Source organism: Nicotiana tabacum, chromosome 5 (genome assembly GCF_000715075.1).
Source record: "Nicotiana tabacum cultivar K326 chromosome 5, ASM71507v2, whole genome shotgun sequence".
Taxonomy (NCBI): Eukaryota; Viridiplantae; Streptophyta; class Magnoliopsida; order Solanales; family Solanaceae; genus Nicotiana; species Nicotiana tabacum.
Genome location: NC_134084.1, coordinates 79,867,615 through 79,895,333, shown reverse-complemented (window position 1 = coordinate 79,895,333; position 27,719 = coordinate 79,867,615). Strand labels below are relative to the sequence as shown.

The 27,719-nt window shown below is 37.5% G+C and overlaps 1 protein-coding gene and 1 long non-coding RNA gene across 2 annotated transcripts; both read right to left on the bottom strand.

Annotated features, from left to right (window-relative positions):
• Positions 1–4,654: 4,654 nt before the first annotated feature.
• LOC107832137 (putative mediator of RNA polymerase II transcription subunit 26b) lies at positions 4,655–8,889 on the bottom strand. Its single transcript, XM_016659943.2, has 9 exons — positions 7,935–8,889; positions 7,274–7,342; positions 7,063–7,145; positions 6,363–6,415; positions 6,138–6,259; positions 6,013–6,040; positions 5,604–5,899; positions 5,431–5,521; positions 4,655–5,284 (listed from the first exon to the last, which is right to left on the bottom strand). Exons 1-9 carry the CDS (start codon positions 8,376–8,378, stop codon positions 5,145–5,147), a joined length of 1,326 nt encoding a protein of 441 aa, XP_016515429.1. The 5' UTR covers positions 8,379–8,889; the 3' UTR covers positions 4,655–5,144.
• Positions 8,890–11,082: 2,193 nt separating this feature from the next.
• LOC142181178 (uncharacterized) lies at positions 11,083–17,599 on the bottom strand. The gene is made up of 2 exons (XR_012709593.1): positions 17,321–17,599; positions 11,083–11,434 (listed from the first exon to the last, which is right to left on the bottom strand). It is a non-coding gene; the product is annotated as an uncharacterized LOC142181178 (long non-coding RNA).
• Positions 17,600–27,719: the final 10,120 nt, after the last annotated feature.

Here is a 27,719-nt window from a genome sequence, read left to right as displayed (position 1 = left end):
AATTTTTTTTTTTCACTCCATAGGAATTTTGCACTAGCAAGGCGTTCCATGCGGCGCATTAGTTTATATTTTTGTGCTTCGGATGTTTTTTCAATTTTTGATATCCAGACTTAATCTTTGAACCCCGAACACGATCCCAGACTAATTCTTTGGGTTTCTACTCAAACTTCAAAGCTCTGACTTATTCATTTTAGCTATAAACTTGCTTCTCTACTTGAAATCACATCCTACATAGTATAATACACGTAATAGGTATAACGTACTAGCAATAAGGCCCAAACACGATTAAAGTGCAGCAATTCGAGTTGCAAAATATAACTTAAAACATGGGTTCCTAGCCTACCATCAAGAAACATCTCTTTACATGCTACTTCCTATATATTATTTATCTTATGTGAACTCGGAGTAAGGATTATGCTTTGATCATTAAATCTGAGAAGCATGCTATTTATTTTATTTAAACTGTGATTTATATTACTGATACTCACTGTTATTGGATTGTTACTTCTCTTTATTTACACTTATCGATGATTATCTGATTATAGAAGTAAGTATCATGTTGGTTAAGGTCTCCTTAATAATTCTTTGAGGTTACACTTGATACTGACTAAGTACATTTGGTTGATTTTACTCATAGTACACTTATGCATATTTTTGTGTTGGCGAAGGGATGGTAATGCTTTGAAGCCAAGCAAGGAAATCCAGGCATTGGTACTAGTGGAGCACAGTAGGATGCTTAGCTACTGATCTTGGAGACTTAAGATAGTGTTGTGTGTTCGACCGCGGGCCCTTATAGTCACCTTTTTCACATCTATTTACTGTTATTTGATTCAGACTTTATTGAACTTATTTCAGAGCTTGTATTTTGCTACTCTTGGAAGCTCATATACTCAATGACACCAGATCGTGGATGTTGTGTTGTTTTATACTTTTTATTTTGATCCAGACTTATCTATGATATTGATTTTGGTTAAACTTTTAATATACATGCTAGTGGTTTATTTAGTGATTGTAATTGTTGGTTTGCCCATTGGTGGGTTTTGGGTCGTGATATTTTTTGAGGAATTTTCAGAAATCACTGTTGTTTAGTGGCTATTAATTTTCTATAGCTAACATATATATATTACTTCCTATAGCTACTATTCAGTTGTTACTGTAGTGTATTCATATTGCTCGCGCTGCTGTATTCATGAATACATCAGCAAAAAATACCTAAAATCAGGGCAGACCAGCTGTACGCGCATGTATTCACATGTAATCGCGCTGCTGTATTCATAAATACAGCAGCAAAAAGCGCCTAAAATTAGGGCAGTCCAGTTGCACACGCATGTATGCACATGTATTCGCGCCATGTATTTATGAATACAGTAACAGCAATCACCTTAAAAATAGGTATGTACAGCTGTCTAATAATTGAAATAATATCAATTAGCGTGATACACTCATAATATAACTTAACAAAATCAATTCTAACATGCCTCATTACCAACCCAATTAATTAGAATAATTTTTCAGTTATATATAACTGTTATATTTAATTTTTGTATTTAGTATGTTTCAATATTTTTTTTACTGTTGCATTCATTAGATTCAATGTTTGTATTTACAGTATTCACTATTTTATATTTAGTGTATTCAAATGTATTTGTATTAACAATAGTTTAGTTATTCCTAATACATGTTATTACTGTTGTATTCAGTATACTTCATTGGTTGTATTCATTGTATTTCCATTTGTATTCAATGTATTTTACTATATTTTAAAATTAAATGTATTCATTGTGTATATTCTATTCTATTTTAATATTTGTATTAAGTGTATTTTAATATTTATATCATGTATTCATGCATGAATATAGGTTGCATGTATACAGGTGTATTCAGCTGCACTAGAAAAATACAAATCTTAGAAATACATAAATACAAGCAAAAAATAATGTATTTATATAAAAATACAATGTATTTGAGTGAATTTGTACATAGTACAATATGTTTGTATCATTGTATGTGACTAAATAGATAAGAAGAGAAGAAAGTTCACTGGAGATGGCATTTTCCTGGCCAAGCAAAATATTATATACATTGTATTAAAACTAAAAATGGAGACGAACAAAAACCCCGGCCCTCAAATCTTCTCCGGCGTAAAAAATATTGCAGCATCCGTGTAGAGGAATCCATTGCAATATGCGGCGTAGAAGAAAGCTGCAGTCTCTTTCTTTCTAATATTGCAGTACAAATCCATTGCAAAAATCCGGCGTAGAAACTATGCAGTACAAATCCTGATATTGAATATAAAGCGTTGCTCCGATTTCCGGCTGTTCTGTTTCTTCTCAGTGGTATGCTCAACAAAAAAGGAAGATCCGTACGAATTGGGTTTTTAGTTTTGTATGGTGTTTTCCCGTAGTTTTCCTTTGGTTATTTAGGTGTTTAACTTAGCAACCAAATACGGGTATATTTTTGATTCGGCTAGAGAATTCACGATTAGAAGCAAGTATTTGCTCGAAGAGAGAGAGGGAGAAAGAAGAAAAATTCTGAGAAAGAATCGTGTGTTAATTGAAAGAAAGAGAGAGGAAAACATAAATAGTTTATTCATGCCTCAATGGTAGTATATACCATAAATACCTATTTTGCTATAAAATATAAAAGGTAGCTATAGAAAAATAATTTTAATTTATAATAAATAGGGTGTATACCTTTGCAGGTAAAATTTCTTTTTTTTTTTGTTGCGTTTGGGCCTTAAACAAGTGAAATGAGGTGTTCGAAGGTTAGTACCGTTGGATAGGTCATACCAAAATATGAGCGCGGTCTAGTTGAATTTCCCATAATTCAAAGCTTTACTTAATTTGATTAAAAAAACAACTTTCATCCTTTTCACATTTGTTATTGAAGTATCTTAAGTAGTACTGAAGCAATTGTTTACAGCATAAATAGAACTCCCTTGTGAATTCTACAATGTTCATGCTAGCCTGAGCTTATTTAAAATTCGAGTTTTGAGCTACCATCTCTACACTGATCAAGTTTGTACGATGCAATAAATGTAGTTTCTTATGTTTCTTTTTAATATTACAGACTTGTTTGATTTAAAATAATTAAAATAAACAATGTTCAACCAAAGAAAAAATCTGTTTCTGCAAAAACAAGAAAGAAAAGTTATACTGCAGACTTTTCTCAACTTTTTGAACCAAATGCAACATGGGAGAAAGTCGTAGAACATGGTGGCGGATGATATATGATAGAAAACAAATGTTGATAAGAATTACATGTTGAAAAAAGGAGACTTCCTTAACTCGCTCCCCAATATTATAGGTTTCTACCAACGACTTACCAAGACTAACCAAGCACATATAAAAATTGAAAACCTAAATAAATAAGGTTCTTTCTCTCCAAAAATTACACGCAAAGATGTCCTTCTATATTTTTAAGCATGATAAGCAATATTAGATGCAAGACGGAAAGAAAATTTCATGGGTGAGGCAGCAAATAAGGTGACGAAATACAAAAAATATTCCAAAAATTTAAGCAAAAAAAAGGACCTTTGGATATGGTTGAAATTCATTGAAAACATATAGATGAGTCGATATACGATTTTGAGGAAGATTGGAGGTGATTTAGTATCAAAATTGTTAGTTAAAATCGAGTTCAAAATTTTTTCTGCGACACATGTATCACGTTGTATCTCACACACAGGTATCCATGGATATACATGTGATACACAATTGATACAACTATGATACATAAGTGATACACATCATTTTTTCATGTTCATCTTCTACTTCAAATTTTCAATTCAAACCACCTCAAAGCTCCACCAAATCATCCAAAACTGAGATTCAAGCTCCTTAAGATGTACTCAATCTATTCTAATAACACTCACTTAAAAGAAAGTAAAAATTTGACCTTTTTTGACTGCAAATAGCTAACTGGCTAATATTAGTAATATTTTAGAATTGGCCAATTTTTATAATAAGCTACTTATAAATGGACATAGCTAGTAATTTACAGGTTTGAATGCACAAGTTTGAAATCTTGTTCCACCAGTGAATAATTTATCATCCACCCTGGGAAAAAGTAAAAGAAAAAGAAATCTAAAAAGTAAATTAACAAAAAATCCTGATTTTCATGGAGGATGCTACCATCAAATAGTTAACATGCTTATGATGTGTCCACGTCATTTGATATTGCTAATCGAGCTATTTGGATATCACTCAAGTCAAAAGCAACAAGCTTTAAACAATTTTCTACCTATAACTCATCCTATCCACTTTCTTTACCTGGTAACATGGGGCTATTCAAAGCCTTACTAAACTAGAAACCAGCAAAGTTTTTCCCAAGTGGATGATAGTTAAAAAGATGCCTTCCAAGGCACTATCTTTTTATTTTTCATAACCATAGTGTCTGAGTCAAGCTTATGCACATCTCGGCTAATCCATCGGATCCTCATTACCAGTACAAGTATCACGTAACTCTACGGAGTAAAATTTAGGCTGATAAAGAATTCACCTAATGTCACTTTCGCTATGATTGAAACATCGGTTACCACTTCAACTCTTCGACAGCTAAGTCGCTTCTAGAGAAAGGATGCCTTAAAGCATTATTCAACACCATTTACATCAACACAAAGAATGGCATGAATTAAGAGCCACACAAATTGCTTGATAGAACAAAATTTGTTATAGCTGCATAAGTCCTTGGTGACTTAATGTATAACCAATTTTTATATTCCCTTATATTTGAATGATCTGTATACAAAAAGGTCCAACCTCGTGAAAAATGCACTTATTCTGTGCAAATTGCCAGCCAGTGCATTTCTATGAAACAAAAGGATGGTTAATGTTCAAGAAATGGTGACCAAAAATTGGGGCACAAATGAGGTCCTGCCAACAGATAAAGATGTTCAGACCAAAGGTGCCAAACCTTGTTCTATAGTTTCGGGAAAATGTCTACTTAAACATTCCCTAACTTGGAGAACATTTCAAAACGCAGGCCCCAATAGAATAGAGGTCAACTAGAGGAGATCCACTATATCTTGAGTAACTAGTTGAAATCAATAACCCGAGTTGTCACTGGTGTTCTGCCACAAGATTGAATGGCAAAGGCGGAAGAAACTTTAAGTTTCATTCAAACCATGTCCGTTGAAATATGATTTACCGATGCCCATTTGCCCAATGCCTATTATGGTTACCAGGTCTCACATGGGAATTTTTATGGCCAGGACCTTGCTTGCGGAGACCCTGCTTGGGAATCTCATTCAACTCCATAACCTGTACTGTCCGCTGCTTCTTGGCTGAAGGACAATAAAGAAATACCATCAGATTATGGTCAGATCTTGCAGTGCATCAATCATTTAATTTCTATGTTTATGAGAAACGAAAAAAGAAGATTATATATCCATCAGTATTAAAAGTAGCCACAAATTTGAAAAAAGCTGACCCTTTTCAGCTTCTTGGTACCGCTCCTGGAGCTTTCTCTTTGTCGCCTCAAGTTTCACACGATCTGGATCCTCATCCGGGCACTTCAATCTCTAGTACAACAAAATTATGCACAGTTAGTAAGAGATCAAAGCTCTACATGAACTACAGGCTGACTTCCTTTCAGATACTCACATTTTGTTGAATAGGCACATGCCTCGGTCGAATTGTGCCTTTGTCATATTTCTGCAGGAGTTTCATTTCATCATTGTTGATCTTCCGTTCAAATGTTGGCTTTATCGGTCTTCCAGGCCCAGAATCACCTCCGAAAGGTTTATTTGGTGTGACAACTGATGTTTGTTTCTTTGGTTTCTCAACCTTCCTGTCCTTTGGAGCAGCAGTGACGCTCTCGGCGAACTGCTGCTTCCGGACAGGATTGTCCTTTCTGCCATTTTCATGGTTCTTGTTGAATTCCCCGGTGTTTTGAATATCTGAAAGTAAAATCCTCAATCAGATTAATATACATCTATAACTGTAGAATTCAGAAAAAGAACCGAATGGCAAAAGCTACAGTAAAAATTATAAGGAAAAAAACTCTACTCACTTCCATCGTCATCCATGCCATCAAAGAACTTCATCCATCAGGAATGAGGAAAACAAGTCAGTGTCAATCCTGGAGGCAAGAATAAAAGAATTTGTAGAAGAAAGGAGGGAAGATGCTAGGCATACTTGTGAAAACTCCATTGAAGTGGTCTGAGTAGAAATGAAAGCTAAGTCATCCAAGGGCGGGGAAGGAAGTCCTTCCTCCTCTTCATCAACAACAGACGCTTTCATAGACTCGGGGGTGTTCTCTGTACCAATAGTTTGCAACTCACGTCATTAGACGTCAATAATGACTGCAAACAAATACTATGGAAAACTAAATTTTGAAGGAAGGCCAGAAATAACAAGAACCTGTAAAGGCTGTTGTAGCGTTCACCCACGCCTCTACCATAACCTTCCAGTCTCTGTGCCCATGAAAATGAATCAACATAAGTACTAAGATTTTTCTAGTTTAATTCACTGTATAGGAACAATTATTATTTCTAAACAGCAACCTGTCAAATCCATACATAACCACAATCAGACACATAGAAGTAGAGACATCAAACAGCAGAAGTAGTGTTCGACTGCTAAGGGGTGAGATTAGTTACATGCTTCTGCTTCTGATGAATAAAGAATTACTCAATATAGAAGTAGTTGTTTGTTAAACACTGCACAGATAAGGCAAGGACCGTCATCACTATCTGTGATATCCAAACTATTATGTAACTTAATAGAAGAAGATATGACGATCAAACGAAAGAGCAAGCGACAAAATTGTGCCAAACCTTAAAAAGGAAACACAGCTCGAAGCTATAATCAGCGACGTAAACTGTAAGAGCCGCCAGATGACAAAATTCCCATGTTCATTTTTGGGAGAAAATTAATGTTCAAAACTAGGACAAAATGAGATATTTAATAACACGAATCTAAAAGTATTTCCTAAATCAGATTATAGCAACCACGTTCGCGGATTCAATCGGAATTTTCCTTTACTACAACACAACACATATTGGCAATCATTTTAGGGTTTATTTCGTAGTTCAACAGCAAGAAAGCAAGAGTTCCATACTCGACCAATGTCCTGGCCAGATGCCGAATATTATTTGAGCTGTGCTTTCTGAGAGCATTAACGGACTTCCCAATCTCTGTGGCCTAATATAAAATAAATACGTTGAGTACGCATTGCTGATCAAAAAATTCTGATGACTAGTCAGATTAAAGTTAGTAGTGCTACTGAAACAAATTGCTGATCAAGTGTATACAGCAGAAAAAGATCAAACCTTGAGAGTCTCCACAGACAAAGCCATCAGTTGAAGCCTCCTTAAGCACTCATATATATCTGAATCGGACTGTCAAAAAAGCATCACACAATCAAAACCCTACAATCAAAACTAGTAATTTCATCAACCAAGCAAGTACAACAACAACAACAGGGTAGTGTGTACACAGACCTTACCCCTACCTTGTGAGGATAGAAAGGTTGTTTCCGATAGACCCTCGGCTCAGGAAAGCATAAGCACCATATTAATGAAAATATAGACAAGAAGGGACCGTACCAAAAAGCCATATAAAAGCAGAATAAAAACAACAAGACAGTAAGGTGATCAACAATGAAAGAAAACAACAGTTAGTCATAACAACCTCATCAACCAAGCAAGTAAAACTATAAATGTCAGTAATAACAATTTAATACTGTCGCAAAATGTTCACAGCTACATAGAGCAACAGACCTATTCAATTTGGGAAAAACATTAAGGAAACTGAAATTTCACATTGTTTTACAGGTCTTCTTATATCAGAAACATCACAAGTTTTATTAGACAAACCACAATCATGCACAATAGCAAAAAATCTTACTTCATAAGGACTAAAAACACTTATAACCTAACTACAAAACAAGAATAGCAAAATAGTACAATTGAAGTGAATCAAAAAATGAACCTCATCGTGAAAGTTATCGATGATCTCTTTGATCCGTAGGACCTCCCCAACAGTTTTAGACTCTTGTTCTATCTCATCAGTCAATGCCTCAGCTTCATCATAGCTATAATTGCTAATCTTCTGATTCACATTCATTCCAATCTGATCATCACCTCTACTACTTTTGCTTTCTTTAACATCACAACCTCCAAATTCACTAACAAACACCTTGTCATCATCATTAGCAGCATTTGGTATTGCTAATTCAACCTTGTCACAACCAAAACACCTTATGACTTTACATGTGAAAAGCAACTCAGCAATTCTATCTCTTCTCAATTTGAATTCTTTTGGATAATCTACAGCTGCCACCATTACAGCATACTCAATTACATTGAATATATCTGAATTTGCTGTCTCAAAATAATCCCTCCATTTATTAAGTGTCCCAGTATTCTTGGCCATAACTCGGATTAAACAACCCTTCCTTGTAAAAAAATTCTAATTAACAACCCAAATAAAAAGATCAAATTTTTATAACACCCAGATAGTAAAAATTCAATCTTTATCTGATTTTGATTATACCCAGAAACTAAAAATTGAGTCTTTGATAAAAATTCTAATCAGAAACAAAGACTTGTAACAGTAAACCTCTTATATCAATCAAAAGATTGACTCAAATAAATTTCTAATGAACTCTGAGGAAATAAATTTAAGAAAAATATGATACCTAAGATATTCTAGTAAAATTATAAGACAAAAACTCCCAACCAAAAATCATTATCTTTTAAAATAACCAATCAAAAGTTTTTATTTCAAGAGGTGGAATCGGTACAGGAATTAGATTCCAAGATATCAGTGGAAAATTCCACAGAAAAGTTATTAGAATTTAAGGAGATTTCAGGGAATTAACATATCTTAAAGTAACAGAAATATTCTCCTCTCTACAACAAGGAGAGAAGGAAGAGTCTTTGGTTTTAGTTTTTAGCCTTTTTATAATATTGTTTATATCTTTTATCCTTTTTAATTCAAAAAATATTCTTTCTTTCTTTTAGGAGTCAAAGTTTAAAAATGAGAGCAGGTGAACATGACAAAGAGCGGGTTCATTGAATTTTCAAGTAACAACATTAAAACAATAAAAACAATTATGACTTATATTTGAAAACATTGACTTGTAGATGTTTTTAGTTAGGCATAAAAAAGATACTAATTACGAAAATATGTGTTTCTTTTTTCTTGCGAAGATATGTGAATTGTAATAGTTATGATTAACATTAAGCGATTAAAGAATTATGAAACAGACACAAAAGAAAAAATAATTTATAAGGATACCAGTAATATATTTTATTTTAGTTCATGTTTTAAGTAGAGTTTTAACTTCTAATAAAAAAGTGATACTCCCTCCCCTCTGTTTCAATTTATCTGACACATTTTTCTTATTAGTCTGTTCTAAAAAAATGACACATTCTTACAATTGGAAATAAATCTACTTTAAATTCTTTATTTTATCTATTTTACCCTTAATAAAAAACTTTTATAACCACACAAATGTCATGGCTCCACACAACTTTTACTTCCTCCATTCACTTTTACTTGGCATGTATACTAAAAATAGATTTTTATTTTTACTTATCACTTTACGCATATCAAGAGAAGACAAAAAAAATTCCTATTATACCCACAGTATTTATTACTCATTTCAAATCATTTTCTCAAATCCAATAAAATATGCATCAATTAATATGAGTATCATGGTAAATTATGCACTTTATTTATTATTTCTTAAGAGGTGTGAAAAATCAAAACATGTCAAGTAAAAGTGAACGGAGGGAGTACTCCCTCCGGTCCACAATAAGTGACCAGTTTGCTTGGGGCACACCCATTAAGGAAATATAAAATTGTAGACAAAAATAGTTAGTGTGATTAAACTACCCTTAATTAAATGTTGCAGCATAGTTAATATGAGGAGTAAAAGACTTTTTAAGGATACGTACATAAGTGTAATTTTGAAAAAACAAATTGAATTTTTTCTTGATTATATAAATGGGCACTTATTTTGGAGCAAAATAAAAAGGTAAATTGACCACTTATTGTGGACCGAAAGGAGTATCTTTTAAGCTTTTAGGACCACATATTCCAAAAATCTTCTAATTTTTCTTAAACTTCATGCCGAATCAAATTAACTCATCCAAATTGAAATTGATGGAGTAACTCTTTGATAATAACCGCCAACTTATAAATCTCGTTGCATGTAATAAAATGAAAAAATAATATTTTCGTCCGCATATTGAGTTCAGAGTTTCAAGTTTTTCAAGATGTTTACTGAGGTTTTATTAAATATTTAATTGAAAGCGATTCTCTTATCATGATTGGATACTTTATAGTGTGATGAATACTTTGACAAAGGTTTATACTTCTTAGCTCGATAAAGGCATTTATCTTATGCAAATTGTATGTTTGAAAAATAATATTAATTATTACTATTATTGTTCAGTGGAATTACAATAATCAGTGGCAAGATTATTTTATATATATATATAAAGGTAACTTCATAAGTAGTCTTAATTAAGGCATTTGTTTAAGGTAAATTGTATGTTTGTAAAATTATATTATTCATCGAAATTACAATAATCAGTGGCAAGATTATTCATATATATATAGAGAGAAAGGTAACTTCATAAGTAGTCTTAATAAAGGCATTTGTTTAATTAAGGTAAATTGTATGTTTGAAAATTTATATTATTCATCGAAATTACAATAATCAATGGAATAATTATTCTGATATACATAAAAAGGTAACTTCGTAAGCAGTCTTATTAAGTTTCAAATTAGTATTAGTACCCGTGCCACGGATGCGCGATGGTACTTTTGAAACATTACCCTCCAGCAACTTTAAGTGTAATCCCCTTTTAAATCTTCACAATTGGACTAATAGTTAGTGTTGCAGATAAAGAACAATCCTTCCTCATTTAAAGACACTGACATAATTATCAAGCTATGAATGACCTCATCGGGTATTTCATGGAAATAAACCTTGCCGCTTTTACTGAACTACATGCTTTTACTGAAGTAATAAGATTAACGGAAACCTATAGAAAGTTCAAACATAAATATTGAACGTTTAAGTTTGCTAAATGTGACAATAAAAACATATAGTTGACAGCTCTAATGGAGCAAAAGAGAAAGATATTCTATTACATTGAATAATGGGGATAACAATTTCTGTCTTTAATTAGCATTGCTAGGCCAGCGATTCCAATCACACCACAGGCTCAAGCAAGCACTTAGTCTGAGCAATAAAATTAAACCACCGGCTCTCTTGTCTTAATTAAGTACTAAATATACTTTAAAGAAAAAGAAAATAAAAAGGGAAAGAACCCCTTTTCTTGGATTTTCCTTTATAAATAACTTGTTGGTTGAATTACACCAGAAGTTATTACTGCAGCATTAGCACAAGAAGCTTGAGCAGCTGGTTGATTCTGATAAGTGAGATCTACATCTGACAAACCTTCAACCATAACCTACACACAACAACTAAATTATCAATCATATTCAGTAAAAGATGAAAAAAGTATATCAATACAACCATTGTTCAATCAAAACCTATAATAGTAACAACAAACAACAGATAATCCCGACATAATGTTCCACTAAGCATATGATAAAGAAAATATTTGGGGCATATTTATATAATGGGAAAAGTAAAAGAAGTCTTTCTAGCTATGTAAAATAACATGAACAGTAAAAATAATTGAGAGTGCAACATAGCTTTAAGAGATTTTAAAATCAGCCAAGATTAAAAATAAAAATAAAAAGATCTCCTGTTATGCATTAAGCAGAAAAGTTATATAAACTTACCTAAGGAAGCAATATCTAATGCCAAACTACAGAAAGTAAATGATAAGTTCAGCTGCTGCCAACTACCAATTCTAGAAGCCCACCATTGTTGAAGCCACCAACCCATTCTAGAAGCCACCATTGTTGAAGCCTCCATTGTTGAATGAAGAATTCAACCACCAACCACCTTCTTTAAGGCTATAAATAGAGCCTTATGTTTTACACAGAAACATCAATCCAGAGAGATTGAAATACAATCCAGGAAGAGATTGTGAGAACAAAATGAGAGTTTGGTGAGGTTTTTTGTAGAGAGAAATTCTTGGTGTAAATTCTCTATAATTCTATTCTTGTGAAATAGAGTTGTTTTTCCTCCCAAATAATCTTCATATTGATCCGAGAATCACAACAAGTGGTATCAGAGCCTTCGATTCTGTGTTCATCGAGAAATATCGGAACACTGAAAATTTCAACCCGGATTTACGTTTTTTCGAAAACGTGATCTTCGATGTGTTTTGATCATTTCATTAGATTCCTTGCGTCGATACGAATTCAACGCAATTTTCCGGAGGCCAAACAAAGCTAAAACGAAGAAGTTATGACAATTTTTTTTCTTCTGCCCAAGGAAGAAGATGATGAATAGTAACTGCCCAATCAGCGTCATATCATCATCCAGTCAGCGCCACATCATCATCCAGTCAGCGCCACGTCAGCATCCAGTCATCATAAAATTTTTAGAAATTTATGAAATAACCCCTGAAGTTACTGAAATTATAAATCTGCCCCACAAGTTCAGTATATTTTCGATATAACCCCAAAAGTTTGGTGTAAATTTTGAAAATTTTTTGGAGGCCCTATTTTGACCCAAGAAGAGTCAATCCTACCATTTTTCACCATTCCGGACATGTTGGTGAGTTCAGTTTGGTGAGATTCTGCTCCAAAATTTTGACCAAGCCATTTTAAAGACATAATAGAAGAGTCATCATCATCTGGAGCTATGATAAAGCTTACTGCCACAAATTACACATTGTGGAGACCTCGGATGGAAGATCTCCTCAGTTGTAAAGATTTGTTTGATCCCATAGAAGCAAAGGGTAGGAACCTCGATTCCACCAAAGAAGTAGAGTGGAAGAAATTAAACAGAAAAACTATCGGTCAAATTCGACAATGGATTGACGATAGCGTTTTTCATCATGTTGCATAAGAGACAGATGTGTATGCCCTCTGGGTGAAGTTAGAAGGGATGTATCAAGCCAAGACCGCTAGGAACAAAGCCTTGTTGATGAGGCGTTTGGTAAATTTGAAGTTAAAGCACGGAACTTCAGTTGCCGAGCATACCAGTGAGTTTCAGAGCTTGATAAATCAATTATCGTCTGTTGACATGCCGCTCGGGGATGAGATGCAAGCCCTACTACTTCTTAGTTCTCTTCCTGATAGTTGGGAGACGCTGGTAGTCTCTCTCAGTAATTCAGCTCCTAGTGGAAATCTGACCATGTCTATGGTTAAAGATGCCTTATTTATTGAAGAAGCCAGAAGAAAGGACATCGATCATGGTGAGTCGCATGCCCTTATTACAGAAAGAGGGAGACAACAAGAAAGAAGTCAAGATAAGAGGAGAGGCAGAAGCAAGAGTAGGGGAAAATCCACGGATGGTAGGAAGTCATCATATGCGTGCTACCACTGTGGAATAAAGGGCCATTTAAAGAAGAACTGCAGAAAATTGCATAAGGAGAAGGAGCAGTTGAAGCAAAAGGATGGAGATGCATTAGTCACTACCCACGGAGAGGTAGCCATTTGTTCCATCCAAGAAAAGGCATGCCTTCACGTCTCAAGTCAAGAAGAAAACGAATGGGTGGTAGATACTGCAGCATCATACCATGCCACATCCCGAAAAGATTTCTTCACAACATACAAAGCAGGAGACTTTGGAGTAGTGAAGATGGGGAACACTTCTTCCTGTGAGATAGTTGGAATTGGTGATATCAAAATACAAACAAATATCGGGAGTACAATGATATTGAAGGATGTCCGTCATGTGCCAGATCTTCGTCTAAACCTAATATCAGGTATAGCTCTTGACAAACAGGGCTATGAAAGTTATTTCGGAAAAGGCACATGGAAATTGCTGAAAGGGGTTATGATTCTCGCTCGAGGACATATTTGTGGCAACTTATATAAACTCATGTGAAGGTATGTTCAGACAGCCTCAATGTTATGGAAAAAGAGGCGTCTCAAAACCTGTGGCACCAGAGACTCGGTCACATGAGTGAAAAGGGGATATCAATTCTAACGAAAAAGCAGCTTATCAGAATGGACAAGAATGCTGCTTTAGACCCTTGTAATCATTGCTTATTCGGAAAGCAACATAGAGTCTCTTTTACATTTTCTTCAACCAGAAAATTAGAGTTACTCAGTCTGGTACACTCTGATATTTGTGGTCCCATGGAGGAGAAGTCACTTGGCGGCAATAGGTATTTTCTGACTTTCATTGATGATGCTTCTCGAAAGGTGTGGGTGTACTTCTTAAAGACAAAGGACCAGGCTTTTGATTATTTCAAGATATTTCATGCCATGGTAGAGCGTGAAACGGGAAAGAAATTAAAATGCCTTCGCTCAGATAATGGAGGCGAGTATACTTCCAAGGAGTTCGATTCCTATTGCAAGAGACAAGGGATTCGACATGAAAAGAAGGTCCCACGCACCCCACAACACAATGGAGTAGCTGAGAGAATGAACCGAACAATTATGGAAAGAGTCAGAAGTATGATCAGTATGGCAAAGCTGCCTAAGCCATTCTGGGGAGAAGCTGTTCGCGCCGCTTGCTACCTAATCAACCGGTCACCATCAGCCCCGTTGAATTTTGAGGTTCCAGAGAAAATATGGTCGGGTAAGAATCCCTCATATTCTCACTTAAGGGTATTCGGTTGTTTAGCACATGCACATGTATCCAAGGAGCTCAGGAAGAAGCTTGATGGTAGAACTATACCATGTATCTTCATAGGCTATGGAGATGAAGAATTTGGGTATAGATTATGGGATCCAATACAGAAGACGGTGATCAGAAGTAGGGATGTTGTATTCCACGAAAACCAGACAATTGAAGACATTGAAAAGCCCACAATGTCGTATGAAAGAGGTTCCAGTGCCCAAAAAGTTGGTTCAGATCCACTACCATTGCAATTTGACACAAATAGCATGGGGGAGCATGAAGAAGTACCAGAAGCAGAACAGGATGATGTTTGGCAGGGGGAGGCACAAACCCCTCAGGAAACTACAGAACCATCACAGGGGAACGATGATGGTACACATCATGAAGCTAATAATCAACAACCTCGTCGATCTGAACGAGGTCAGATTCCATCAACTCGATACCCAGAAACCGAGTATATTCTACTTTCTGAAGATGGAGAACCAGAGAGTTTCCATGAAGCTATATCTCATACGGATAAAGAAAAATGGCTACAAGCAATGACCGAAGAGATGAACTCTTTACAGAAAAACAACACTTATGAGATTGTGAAACTTCCACAAGGAAAGAAGGTACTGAAGAATAAATGGGTATTCAAGCTGAAGAAAGATGGCAGCGGAAAGGTGGTGAAGCACAAAGCCCGGTTAGTAGTCAAAGGATTCCTACAGAAAAAGGGAATTGACTTTGATGAAATATTTTCACCAGTTGTAAAATTGACTTCAATCCGCATCATCCTTGGATTGGTAGCCAGTTTGAATTTGGAGCTTGAACAAATGGATGTCAAGACAACATTTCTTCATGGTGATCTAAGTGAAGAAATCTATATGGAGCAGCCGGAAGGTTTTGAGGTTTCAGGAAAAGAAAACCTCGTCTATAAGCTTACGAAAAGTTTATATGGCCTAAAGCAAGCACCGAGGCAGTGGTACAAAAGGTTTGACTCATTTATGGTAAGTCAAGGATATAAAAGGACTGCTGCAGATCAGTGTGTTTACATTCAGAGATTTTCGGATGGCAATTTTGTTGTACTTCTACTTTATGTAGACGACATGTTGATCGTCGGACAAGATGCAACAAAAATTAGACAGTTGAAGAAAGAACTCTCTAAGTCCTTTGAAATGAAAGACTTAGGTCCAGCTCAACATATTTTGGGATTGCAGATAACTCGAGATAGGAGAAACAAGAAGTTATGGCTATCTCAAGAAAATTACATTGAACGGGTGATCAAACGGTTCAATATGAGTAATGCCAAACCGGTAGGTGTCCCTTTGGCAAATCACTTCAAGTTGAGCAAGAGTTTGTGCCCCTCATCCAAGAAAGAGATTGAGGAGATGTCTACAATTCCATATTCTTCAGCAGTTGGAAGCCTGATGTATGCCATGGTTTGCACGAGGCCAGATATCGCACATGCGGTAGGTGTGGTAAGTCGTTTTCTTTCTAACCCTGGAAAGAAACATTGGGAGGCAGTTAAGTGGATTTTCAGGTATCTTAAAGGTACTTCAAAATCAAGATTGTGCGTTGGGGAGCTGATCCAGTCTTGGAAGGCTATACAGATTCAGATATGGCCGGAGATCCTGATGGAAGAAAATCAACCTCAGGATATGTTTATACTTTTGCAGGGGGAGCTGTGTCATGGCAGTCAAGATTGCAGAAGTGTGTTGCACTATCCACAACTGAAGCAGAGTATATTGCTGTAGCGGAAGCTGGAAAAGAAATGTTGTGGCTAAAGCGGTTTCTCCAAGAACTAGGGATAAATCAAACAGAGTATAAGATACATTGTGATAGTCAAAGTGCAATTGATTTAAGCAAAAACTCAATGTATCATTCTCGGACAAAGCACATCGACATTCGCTATCACTGGATACGCGAGGTGATGAATCAACAACTGTTGAAACTAGTGAAGATCCATACGAAGGAGAATCCAGCAGACATGTTAACAAATGTGGTCACTCAAGAAAAGTTAGAGCTGTGCAGAGACATAGATGGAATAACTTTCAAATAGTAGCTGCGTTGGAATGCAGCTGAAGGGGGAGAATTGATAAGTTCAGCTGCTGCCAACTACCAATTCTAGAAGTCCACCATTGTTGAAGCCACCAACCCATTCTAGAAGCCACCATTGTTGAAGCCTCCATTGTTGAATGAAGAATTCAACAACCAACCACCTTCTTTAAGGCTATAAATAGAGCCTTATGTTTTACACAGAAACATCAATCGAGAGAGATTGAAATACAATCCAGGAAGAGATTGTGAGAACAAAAAGAGAGTTTGGTGAGGTTTTTTGTAGAGAGAAATTCTTGGTGTAAATTCTCTATAATTCTATTCTTGTGAAATAGAGTTGTTTTTCCTCCCAAATAATCTTCATATTGATCCGAGAATCACAACAGTAAAAACTACAGAATCAGCACATTTCATCAAATTTCGCAAAGAAATACAGAAAAACTTGTCATCGCTCTATTTGAAATCTTCAACTATTTAGCTTTCTAAATTGGTGAAGGAAAGGATATAATACATCGATTTGTGGTCCACGGAGATATATCTAACACCGATTAAAATATAAGAACAATAATGAAAAAACCCAAAAGTTGAATATAGTGGTCAGAATTCATACCTTTGCTATCGCAGGAGTATTTAGCCCGCTTCTGATTTCGTATGCATATTCTGTTTATTCTTGCAAGTTTCTTCCCGTTATTTTCCATTTCTATGGGTTCTTGCAGCTTGATTTCATATGAGGAATTGGAAAGTATGTTGGAAGAGAGAGAGAAAGAGGGGGTGCTAGAAGTGATACAGATCTTCAATTTTTAAATTTGGGCTTTTTTGAATTTTTCAACCTTCTGTTTTTTTCAGCGATTCAGCTTTAGTTTTTTTTTGTATTCCTTTTTCCTTTGGTTCATTTATTAATGCTATTTCTTTTCTTCTTTGTCAAATCTTTTTTTAAAAAGTCAGGTCAAAAGATGTTTATTAATCTTCTTTTACTTTATTATAAATTATAAATAAAGATAATAAAAAAAATAAAGACTAAATAAGCACTCACTACAAATGCAAACACGTGTTCCCTCTTGCTAGACACGTATTATTGCTCTTTGTCTTTCTCTCATTTCTTTATTCCCATGTACATTGTTGTAACGGCCCAACCGGTCGTTTTGAGCTTTGGCCCGTTCTTCGGCGGTTTGAGGCCATGAACACCTTCACCTCAGGTATTATGACTTGTGCGCATCGTCGGAATTAAATTCCGGAAAGTTCGGAGTTGATTTGGAAAGAAAATTCTCATTTCAGAAGCTTTAAATTGAAAGAATTTGCTAAGATCGGATTTTTGAGTAAACGACTTCGGAAACAAGATTTGAGGGTTCCAACAGGTTCGTATCATGATTTTAGACTTAGGCGTATGTTCGGATCGGGTTTTGGATGATCCGGGAGCGATTTGGTGCCTATTGTGGAAGTTAGTATTTTGGAAGAAATTTCATAAGTTTGGGTTGAAGTGCATTTCAGTGTTAGAAATGTCCGTTTGGGATTCCAAGTCTAGGAATAGCTCTGTATGGTGATTCTGGAGTTGGGAGCGCGATCGGAAGTGAATTCGGAGGTCCGTAGGTCATTTTGAAGTCATTTGGCTAAAGATAGAAATTTGAAGGTTTTTGAGAAGTTTGACCGGAAGTGGACATTTTGATATCAGGGTCGAATTTCGATTCCGGAAGTTGGAGTAGGTCCATAATGTCAAATATGACTTGCGTGAAAAATTTGAGGTCAATCGGACGTAATTTGATAGGTTTAAACATCGAAAGTAGAAGTTTGAAATTTTAAAGTTCATAAAGCTTGGATTGGAGGTCGATTCGTGGTTTTGGCATTGTTTGATATGATTTGAGGCCTCGAGCAAGTCCGTAATGTGTTTTGGGACTGGTTGATATGATTGGTTGGGGTCCCGGGGCCCTCGGGTGGATTCCAGGTGGTTAACGGATCGAATTCGGAGTTTGAAGAAGAGATGAGGTTGCTGGTTGCTGGTGTAACTGCACCTGCGAGTGTAGGACCGCAGGTGCGGAACCGCTGAAGCGGCCCTAGGGTCGCAAATGCGGTATGGGCAGAAGAGAGCTGGGACCGCTGATGCGGTCGTTTGGTCGCAGATGCGGGACCGCATCTGCGATAGAGATGGCACAATAGCGGAATGCGCTGGGGAGCCCCGGACCGCAGAAGCGGAATCTGGTCTCGCACCTGCGGAACCGCAGAAGCGGTCAGGAGACCGCAGGTGCGGAAACTGCTGAGGCAGTGAGTGTCTTTAAAATCGGGGGTTTTGGCTATTTTCCTCCATTTTTACTCTTGTTGGGGCGATTTTAGAGAGCTTCAAGAGGGGAATTTCTTCATCAACAATAAGATAAGCTAACCCCACCTATCTTGAGTTAAATACATTGATTATGTACGAATTTGAGCATGAAATTTGTAGAAAACTTGGGGGTTGAGGGAAAACCTAGAAAATTGATATTCTTGGAATTTGGCCACGATTTTGGGTATGGAATTAAGAGAAAATCATATATTTGAGTTTGTGAGTTCATGGGTAAAGTTTATCTTCGAAAAATTTCGGAATCTGAGCACGTGGGCCCGAGGGTAATTTTGTCAACTTTTCGATTGGGGGTTAGGAATTGCTATAAATTGGATTATTATGAGTACTTGAACATATATTAATGGATTTTGCATAATTATGGGCTAGTTTTGGAGCTTTGTGCATCAATTTAAGTTTTCGAAAGAGCGTGGAATGCCGGTTATGGATCTTCGGAGCAAGGTGAGTCTCCTTTCTAACCTTGTAAGAGGGAATTGTCCCCATAAGTGAAATAATTGGTTATGTGCTCCTAATTATGGGGGCTACGCACGCACGAGATGACGAGAGTCCGTGCGTAGCTGCTATTATGCTATTGTCCGGGTAGTCTAGGACCCAAATACATGCTATACTTGGAATATCTGTAATCTTATTGACATTTTGATTTTCTTAAATCACATCAAATTAGTAAATGAATTTCTAAAAAGGATTAAACTTCATTTTTCTCTAAATTGTTAAAAGAGAATTGGTTTTCTTTGGGTAATTGTTTCCTGATGACTCCTTGATTGATTGTCTGTGCGTGTTTAAATTCTGGAACGGGCCGAACGTCTCGGCAGATTAAGTAGATGCATCTATGGTTCGTGTCGTTCGACCCTCGGCAATGCACAGTTTAAACATTGTTGGATCAGGCTGTACGACCTCGGCATGATTTGCGCATGCTTGTATTGCTTGCCTTGAGACTTATGGAAGTTGTTATTGCCTTTTCCCGACTTAAGAATATTTGTACAAATGATGAAAAGGAATTTGGAAATTTCCTATAAAAGAAAGAATTATTTACTTGCTTCAGCTATTGAATTAAAATCATGTTTATAAAAATCCACGATTTAATATATTATTGATATATCATTACTAGACCACTAGTAAGTGTCGAAGTTGACCTCTCGTCTCTATTTCTTCGAGATTAGACGGGATACTCGTTGGGTACACGTTGTTTTCGTACTCATACTACACTTCTGTGCATTTTTGTTGCACAGGCACATGCATCTCTAGTGGCCTAGTGAGCGTAGCAGCATGATTGATACGGAGACTTAGGTGAACTGCATTTCCCGAGACGACCCGCAGCCAGCAAGTCTCTTTCAGATTACTGTATTTATTTTCTGTCCAAATTTGTATTTTGGACAGCTGTTGTATTATATTGCTTCCTAAAAATAGCTCATGCACTTGTGACATCGGGTTCTGGGAAAGTTATGAGGTAGTTCATATTGACTTCTTGACATGTATATTTAATTTGAACTGAGTATCTTTTACTAGTAAAAATTGAAGTAAAATCAAAGTTTTTTTCACAATTGTTTAAACGAGAATTTAATTAAGTATTTATGGTTGGTTTGCCTGACAGCAGTGTCCGACGCCATCACGACCCTTAGTGGATTTTGGGTCGTGACAACCTGGTATCAGAGCACTAGGTTCCCTTAGGTCTCACGAGTCATGAGCAAGTTTAGTAGAGTCTCGCGGATCGGTACGAAGACGTCTGTACTTATCTTCGGGAGGCTACAAGGCTGTTAGGAGTACTTCCCTTCTTGATTCCTCATCGTGCAATTTGATTCCTTGAGGCTTATTCCCTTGTTTCCTTCTTACTCAGTCTTACGCGACACGAACCACTTGTTATAAATCGAGAATTGAAGAATTGTAATGGTACTACAGATGTGGTGCGGGATGTTCTCCCGGTATAGTTGGTTGGGCTATTATTGTCGCCTTGTGGAAGGATATTCTATTATTTCAGCTCAGTAGCGGTACTTCTGAGAGCTCTGAGGCTAGGCGCAAGTTGTCATGATTCCTATGAACGATTGTTCCACGCTGTTGTTATGATGGTAGGATGTTTGCCTACGTGTCGGGGCAGTGAATGACTTGAGGGGAGGTTTACTCAGTGCACGATCCAGAGATTTGGTATTTTATTCCTGGAAGGGAAAGGCAATCAGACTAAGAATGTTTCGATTTGGGTCGATGGAGTAACGAGACTTGGTATTTGCGAGCGTGGTGGAGTTTTCTTTCTATGATGAGGCGTCGTTGTCCTTATGGAATGTACCAGGTTCGCCGGTGATGTGAACTTCTGCAATTCGCCCTTTGGGTAGAATATTGTGAAATGGTATTGGAGAGACGACTGTTAGATATCGCGGGGTGCGGTGGTTCAGGATTGAATCAGTGTTCTTAATGTCGACGGTTCGAGAAAGATGGTCCTCGGAAGGGTTTAAAAGTGTGTAGCGGGCTATTGGTTCAAACACTACCAAGTTAAATTTTGGTCTAAGGCATTGGCTGAGCAGCAAAGGATGAGGAAGGATATGTGGAGAGTGTCAGGCGATGGTTAAAATTTCTAGAAGGCCAAGTATAAGTAGCCAAGGTCGAGTAGTCGATTAAAGGGGTGAGCTCCACCAAAGTAGGAGAGTGGTAGAGTTGCATATGGGCTTGGTGGTAGTATGACCACGCGCCTTGAGGAGAGTCTGGAATGAATTGGGAATTTTAGAGATTGGTGATTGGTGCCTACGGATTTGAGTTGAAGCATGGGCCATTATGCGGTGGAAAATTTAATATAACGGGAAGGAGCTGCTTGAAATGAAGAAGGATACAACATAACTTTGAATTGGAAGGATGTTGCCGCATATTTAATTGATGTCCACGAGGGGTGAATGGACTTGTGCAGCCAGAGGGTGAGCTCAGACTCAGGATGGGTTATTGATGCCGTAGTGATTGTTTTGAAAGATGTCGGTAAGTGATTTCCACAGGTGGGTTATTCCCTGTGAGCAGGTTAGCGGTCGCGTGGTTGGCGAGGCTTCTGCGAAGAATTCTATTGGTTATTCAGAAAAGAGAGCAGTCGTGCGAATGTGGCTGATGATTCAGAGTATAAAAAGGGGTTTTACAGAAAGATTCCGAGAATTTTTGCGGTTGATTATGCATGGTTATGTCAATAAGAGATAAGGAATCCTGGTGAACTTCAGAGTTGGGTAATGGTGGCTTCAAGCTAAGTGGGAGAGTCTCACCGCCTATGATTGGGTTGCATGGTTAACTACTTGCGAGATTTCTGGTTACTAGCATATTGATGGGTTATTTCAGCTACGGAAAAAGAATATAAGTGGTAATTTGAGTAAAAGAATTGTTAAAGGTGTTCTATGGTTGGCCTTGTTGGCTCATGTTCAGACTTGGGGGAAGGATTCAGGATTTGTGCTTTGTATAGATGCGGGTTCCAAGGGAAGTGATTGTGCCAGGTGTTTCGTCAAGAGGGTGTTCATGTGCTAGAAGATTCATGTAGTTGATTATATTGAGGGCCAAGTCAGAGTGGGTGGCTCTCAGCAATGGTCCTAGTGGATTCAAAGGGGTAAAGTGTGGAGCCTAATGATTTCGAGCCTTATGTACAGTTAAGAATCAAGCTTTGAGCAGCTTATGAGAAGGTGCCCAGAATGCTCTATAATGTTTTGACTTGCAATGTAGCATTTGGGAAGAAAATGAGAACATGCTTTGGATCCGTAGTGGAATTATCAGAATAGGCATACCAGTTGGGGATGGGAATGTGCGCACAAAGGAGGTATGAAATAGTTCGTGGGATTGGAGACAGCGTGGTCTCGTGATTCAAGGTCACTCGGAATGAGTGCGGATGGAGTGTGTTATGTGTTGAATTGAGTCATCCTTATTTCTAAGACAATCACGGATAAATTGGAAGGAGATAGATTGGTTAGCCATAGTTGAATTGGCAAATGGGCGGTAGTGATCAGATCAAGCTATGCAAGTGATTTGTGGTGGTACGTGCGAGGCTTGATGGCCACCATAATTGATTTTATTCAAAAGTATTCTACTTTTATGGCCTGTTATGTGTAGGCGGATCCCGGAAGGGCTATGGTGTCTTAGACCACTACTTAGAGATTTGCACATTCCACGATTATGAGAATTCACCTGTGTATTGCTATGGTTCTCCTGAAGTGAGTTAAGTGAAAAGTTTTATATGATGAAGTGTTAACCTATGAGTGGTTCCGAAGTTATGATGAAAAATGTGTTCCATCGTATAGTGGCATGTTGGGTGCAGTGAGTGGCATGGAATTTGGAGTAAGGATCAAGGTTCTAGTTCGGTGTTGACAAGGATGTCACGAGCGCGGATGAGCCGGAAAGGAGTTTCGATGTTTAAGGTAAGTTGGTATTGTCTTCAGCATCACCTGAGATCAGTGATTTATGAAAAAGGCTTTGCACCCTGGTTAAGGATTCTTAATCGCTTTTCAGCGTTAGTGTGGCCGATGGTTTAGGTGTACTGACCTATTATTTGTTATGGTAGGTTGTGGGAGCGTCTCCCACAGGAAGATTGTATAAATGTGGCATGTAGTCACTTGATTGATTAAAAATTTAAACCAAGTATGAAAATTGTGGTGATATCGTCAATTTGAGAATTTATGTCTGGAGGGCACATGGCTTACTGAGTTGTGGACTGTGGATGATTACTCCAGCAATGATGGTAGTTCTCGGGTGTTATGAGAAAAAAGGGAGTTATTATGGACCTTTAAAAGGTTATTAGCCTAGTTTAGTGCGATCAAAATCAGCTTGAGGTCTGTGGATGGATTTAAATGTGAATATGGGCCTTATATCAGGCTGAATGTGTTCATTTCAGCATAGCGCTCCTCATGAAGGAGTATCCAGACATTGAATGTTGTTTCGTCGTCGGCTATTTCATGTAATATTATATTGTGCCATGTGAGCTGTAAGACGGCTTGATAAATTTCTTATGTGTTGATGTTATATAAGCAGGATGGCTTTCGAGATTCAGATCGTATATCGCACCTTAGTGGCGCTTGAGTTTTGTAGCTTATGGTGCTATATGTCTCCCCAGTGATAGAATTATGCACTTAGTGTGCTTGTGACTGATATTCGGTATTTTATCAAAATGAGCAATCTAGCTCGGAGTTTATCTCCTTATTTGAGTTTCATGGGTGGATCGGGTGGCACGCCGCCATGGTTATGTTGTCTGGATCGGGTGGCACGCCTCCATAGTTATATTGTCTGGATTGGGTGGCATGTCGCCACGATTATGTTGTCTGGATCGGGTTGCGCGCCGCAACAGTATGATGTTGAGTACAGTTTTCTATATGCTATTTTTGTATGCTTTGTTTCCCATTTTTCTAAGGAAAGTCCATATTAGTGCGTGAGTTGAGTAGTTCCTTCCAAAGTTCGTTTTCCTTTGTATCCCTTTTGAATTGTTAGCCTATCGGCACAATGCGACATCATATGAGGCTTTCGATCATGTCCGGGGTGGCTTATTGCCTGAGCAGTTCGTACTGGGCGAGACGAGATCATTGGATTTAGGATCAGTGCAATCTGCTTATATGAAGTATGTTAAGGTACTAAGACCATTATTTGGTTCAAAATAAGGTGATGGTTCTTTTCAGGAGTATATGCCCAATGATTTGTTGATTCGGTAGTTGGTTATGAATTTCTACACATCTCTTCCATCGTGGCAGTATTGTAAGAGTTAGAGCAAAACCTATGTAGGTCATGAGGTGCAATGGGGGCATCAGGTTCGTAGAATTTTGACTATTATGCTCAGAGAATGTTATTGTGGTTCTGTGAATAAAGCGGTGCAAGGTGAGAATTCGGCAAAGGTATGCAGTCATATTCTGGTACATCGTGTAGGGATTTATACGGTGTTCTTGTATTGGGAGCAGGCCTAGTAAAGAATTTCGGATGTTGAAACTAGGCCTAAGGCTCATTTGTTTGGATAAAAGAGAATATCTTTAGATTTGCTCGAGCCAATGTGCTCAACTGAGTTGTGGTGGCACGGGTAGGTGCACAAGGTGTTTAATTGTGATTTCAGACGACTCTAGCGCAGTTCTTAGCACGTTCGAGGACGGACGTATGTTTAAGTGGGAGAGAATGTAACGACCCGACCGGTCGTTTTGAGCTTTGCCCCTTCTTCAACGGTTTGAGGCCATGAACAACTTCACCTCAGGTATTATGACTTGTGCGCATCGTCAGAATTGAATTCCGGGAAGTTCGAAGTTGATTTGGAAAGAAAATTTTTATTTCAGAAGCTTTAAATTGAAAGAATTTGCTAAGATCGGATTTTGAGTAAACGACCTCGGAATCAGGATTCGAGGGTTCCAGCAGGTTCGTATGATGATTTCAAACTTGGGCGTATGTTCGGATCGAGTTTTGGATGACCCGAGAGCGATTTGGTGCCTATTGTGGAAGTTAGCATTTTGGAAGAAATTTCATAAATTTGGGTTGAAGTGCATTTCAGTGTTAGAAATGTCCGTTTGGGATTCCGAGTCTGGGAATATCTCCGTATGGTGATTCTGGAGTTGGGAGTGTGATCGGAAGTGAATTCGGAGGTCCGTAGGTCATTTGGCTAAAGATAGAAATTTGAAGGTTTTTGAGAAGTTTGACCGGAAGTGGACTTTTTGATATCGGGGTCGGATTTCGATTCCAGAAGTTGGAGTAGGTCCGTAATGTCAAATATGACTTGCGTACAAAATTTGAAGTCAATCGGATATCCCCCACCCCACATATAAATATCCCCCACCCCACACTTTAAGTTGTGGCATATCCCCATGGAACACAATTAAAAAGTATAAGGTAAAGAAAACTTCCCTGAATATCTAATCGGGGTCTGAGTCGAAGTCGGGCTCCATTCCTCACGCCCGAACTAATGCACACATCCATGCAGACAACTTCTTCTCAACATTCTTTAGGTACACCCCACACTTATCTTTCTCACTCACTGCAGCCTTCTCTTTCGAGCCTTTTACTTTCTACTCAACACTTGCAGCTACTCTGTCCTTTGCACCCCCTTTTCTACCTCCATCTTAAAAGTCACAGTTTCCCCACTCACTCTAAGCATGAGTTTTCTCTCTTATATATCTAATATTGATCTTCCCGTCTCTAATAATGGTCTTCCTAGGATGAGGGGATCCTCCTTGTTTTTCTCCATTTTTACCACTATAAAATCCACAGAAAATACAAAATTATCCACCCGAACTAACACATCTTCAACTATCCTCTCAGGTATTAGAGTCGTTTGGCTAACCAGCTGCAACGATATTGGTGCAGACCTTATCTCTCCAATCTTCTTCTCTAGTTTTTAGTAAATAGATAAAGGCATTAAATTAATTGAGGCAACAAAATCACATAAAGACTTATCGAAATTAATAGTTTCTAAAGAGCAAGGTATAATAAAACTCCCTGGATCTCCACACTTTTGTGGGAGTTTATTTTGCAATATCGCGTTGCAATGCTCTGTGAGCTTGACCATTGAGGTCTCCTTTATTTTCCTCTTGTTTGTCAGGATCTCCTTCAAGAATTTAGCGTAAGCCGGCATTTGTTAGAGCACTTCTGTTTTGTGAATGGTAAGTTTACATGAACCTGTTTCAGCACATCCAGAAATATCTCAAGCTGCTTGTCCAGCTTTTCTCTATATAGATTTTGGGGAAAAGGTAAACCAGGCATATGCTCGCTCCCCTCAAGTTCCTCCTTTCTCGAATTTTCTCCCTTCTTCTTTTTTCAGCTTTCGTCTAGCCTTTCTTTTCCTTATCATCATCAATTTTCAGCTGCTCCCCACTTTCTTTTTAAAGTATCACATCTTTCTGGATCGGGGTAGGATCTTTCAACACCTGCCCACTTCTCAAGGTTACAACATTCATCGTTTCTTTGGGATTTCTTTCAGTATCATCTGGGAGAGTTCCCGAAACCCACTCATATAATATTGTTGGAATCTGTCCCACTTGCTTCTCTAAATTTTGAAATTTCTTCCCCATGTAATTCAAATCTTTCATCAGTTTTCATAATGAAGGCTTTCATGAGATCTTCTAGACCATGATGATTGGGCTGTTGTAGCTAAAACTATGGTCTCGGCCGATTCATAAAATCATGAGCTCTTTGTCCCTGGAATCTGGGATTGTTTTGTTGCCATGCATTTGCGGTTCCCCCAAGTGAACTCCATGAAAAACCAAGGTATTTCTGACCCATTGCATTAAAATTGTAATTTCCTACAACATTCACTTCCTCAGTTGAGGCTTGACACTCATGACTAGGGTGTTCTCTTCCATATATATCACAAACTGCATGAGGCTCACTTTGTATCGTGGCTAAGGTCAAATTCCATATTTCTTTAGCCATAGCATCAAGTTTTACCTGCACAAATGTATTAGCATCAACTTGGTGAACACCAGTTGATCTTTTTCTTTCAGCACTCTCAGAGGGCCACTGATTTGCATCTTCAAATAACTCATTAAGAATTATAACTATCTCTTCTGGAGTCTTCTTCATCAACGGGCCTCCAGTTACATTGCTCAATGTTCTATGCGAGGCCGGTTTCAAACCATCCCAAAAGTCTTGGAGTTGCATCCAGAGTTCAATTCAACTATGTTGACACTTTCTAACTATTTCCTTAAACCTCTCTCATGCTTCAAAAATAGTTTCAGTCTCTTTCTGGCAGAAGTTGATTTCTCTTATAAACTTGCCC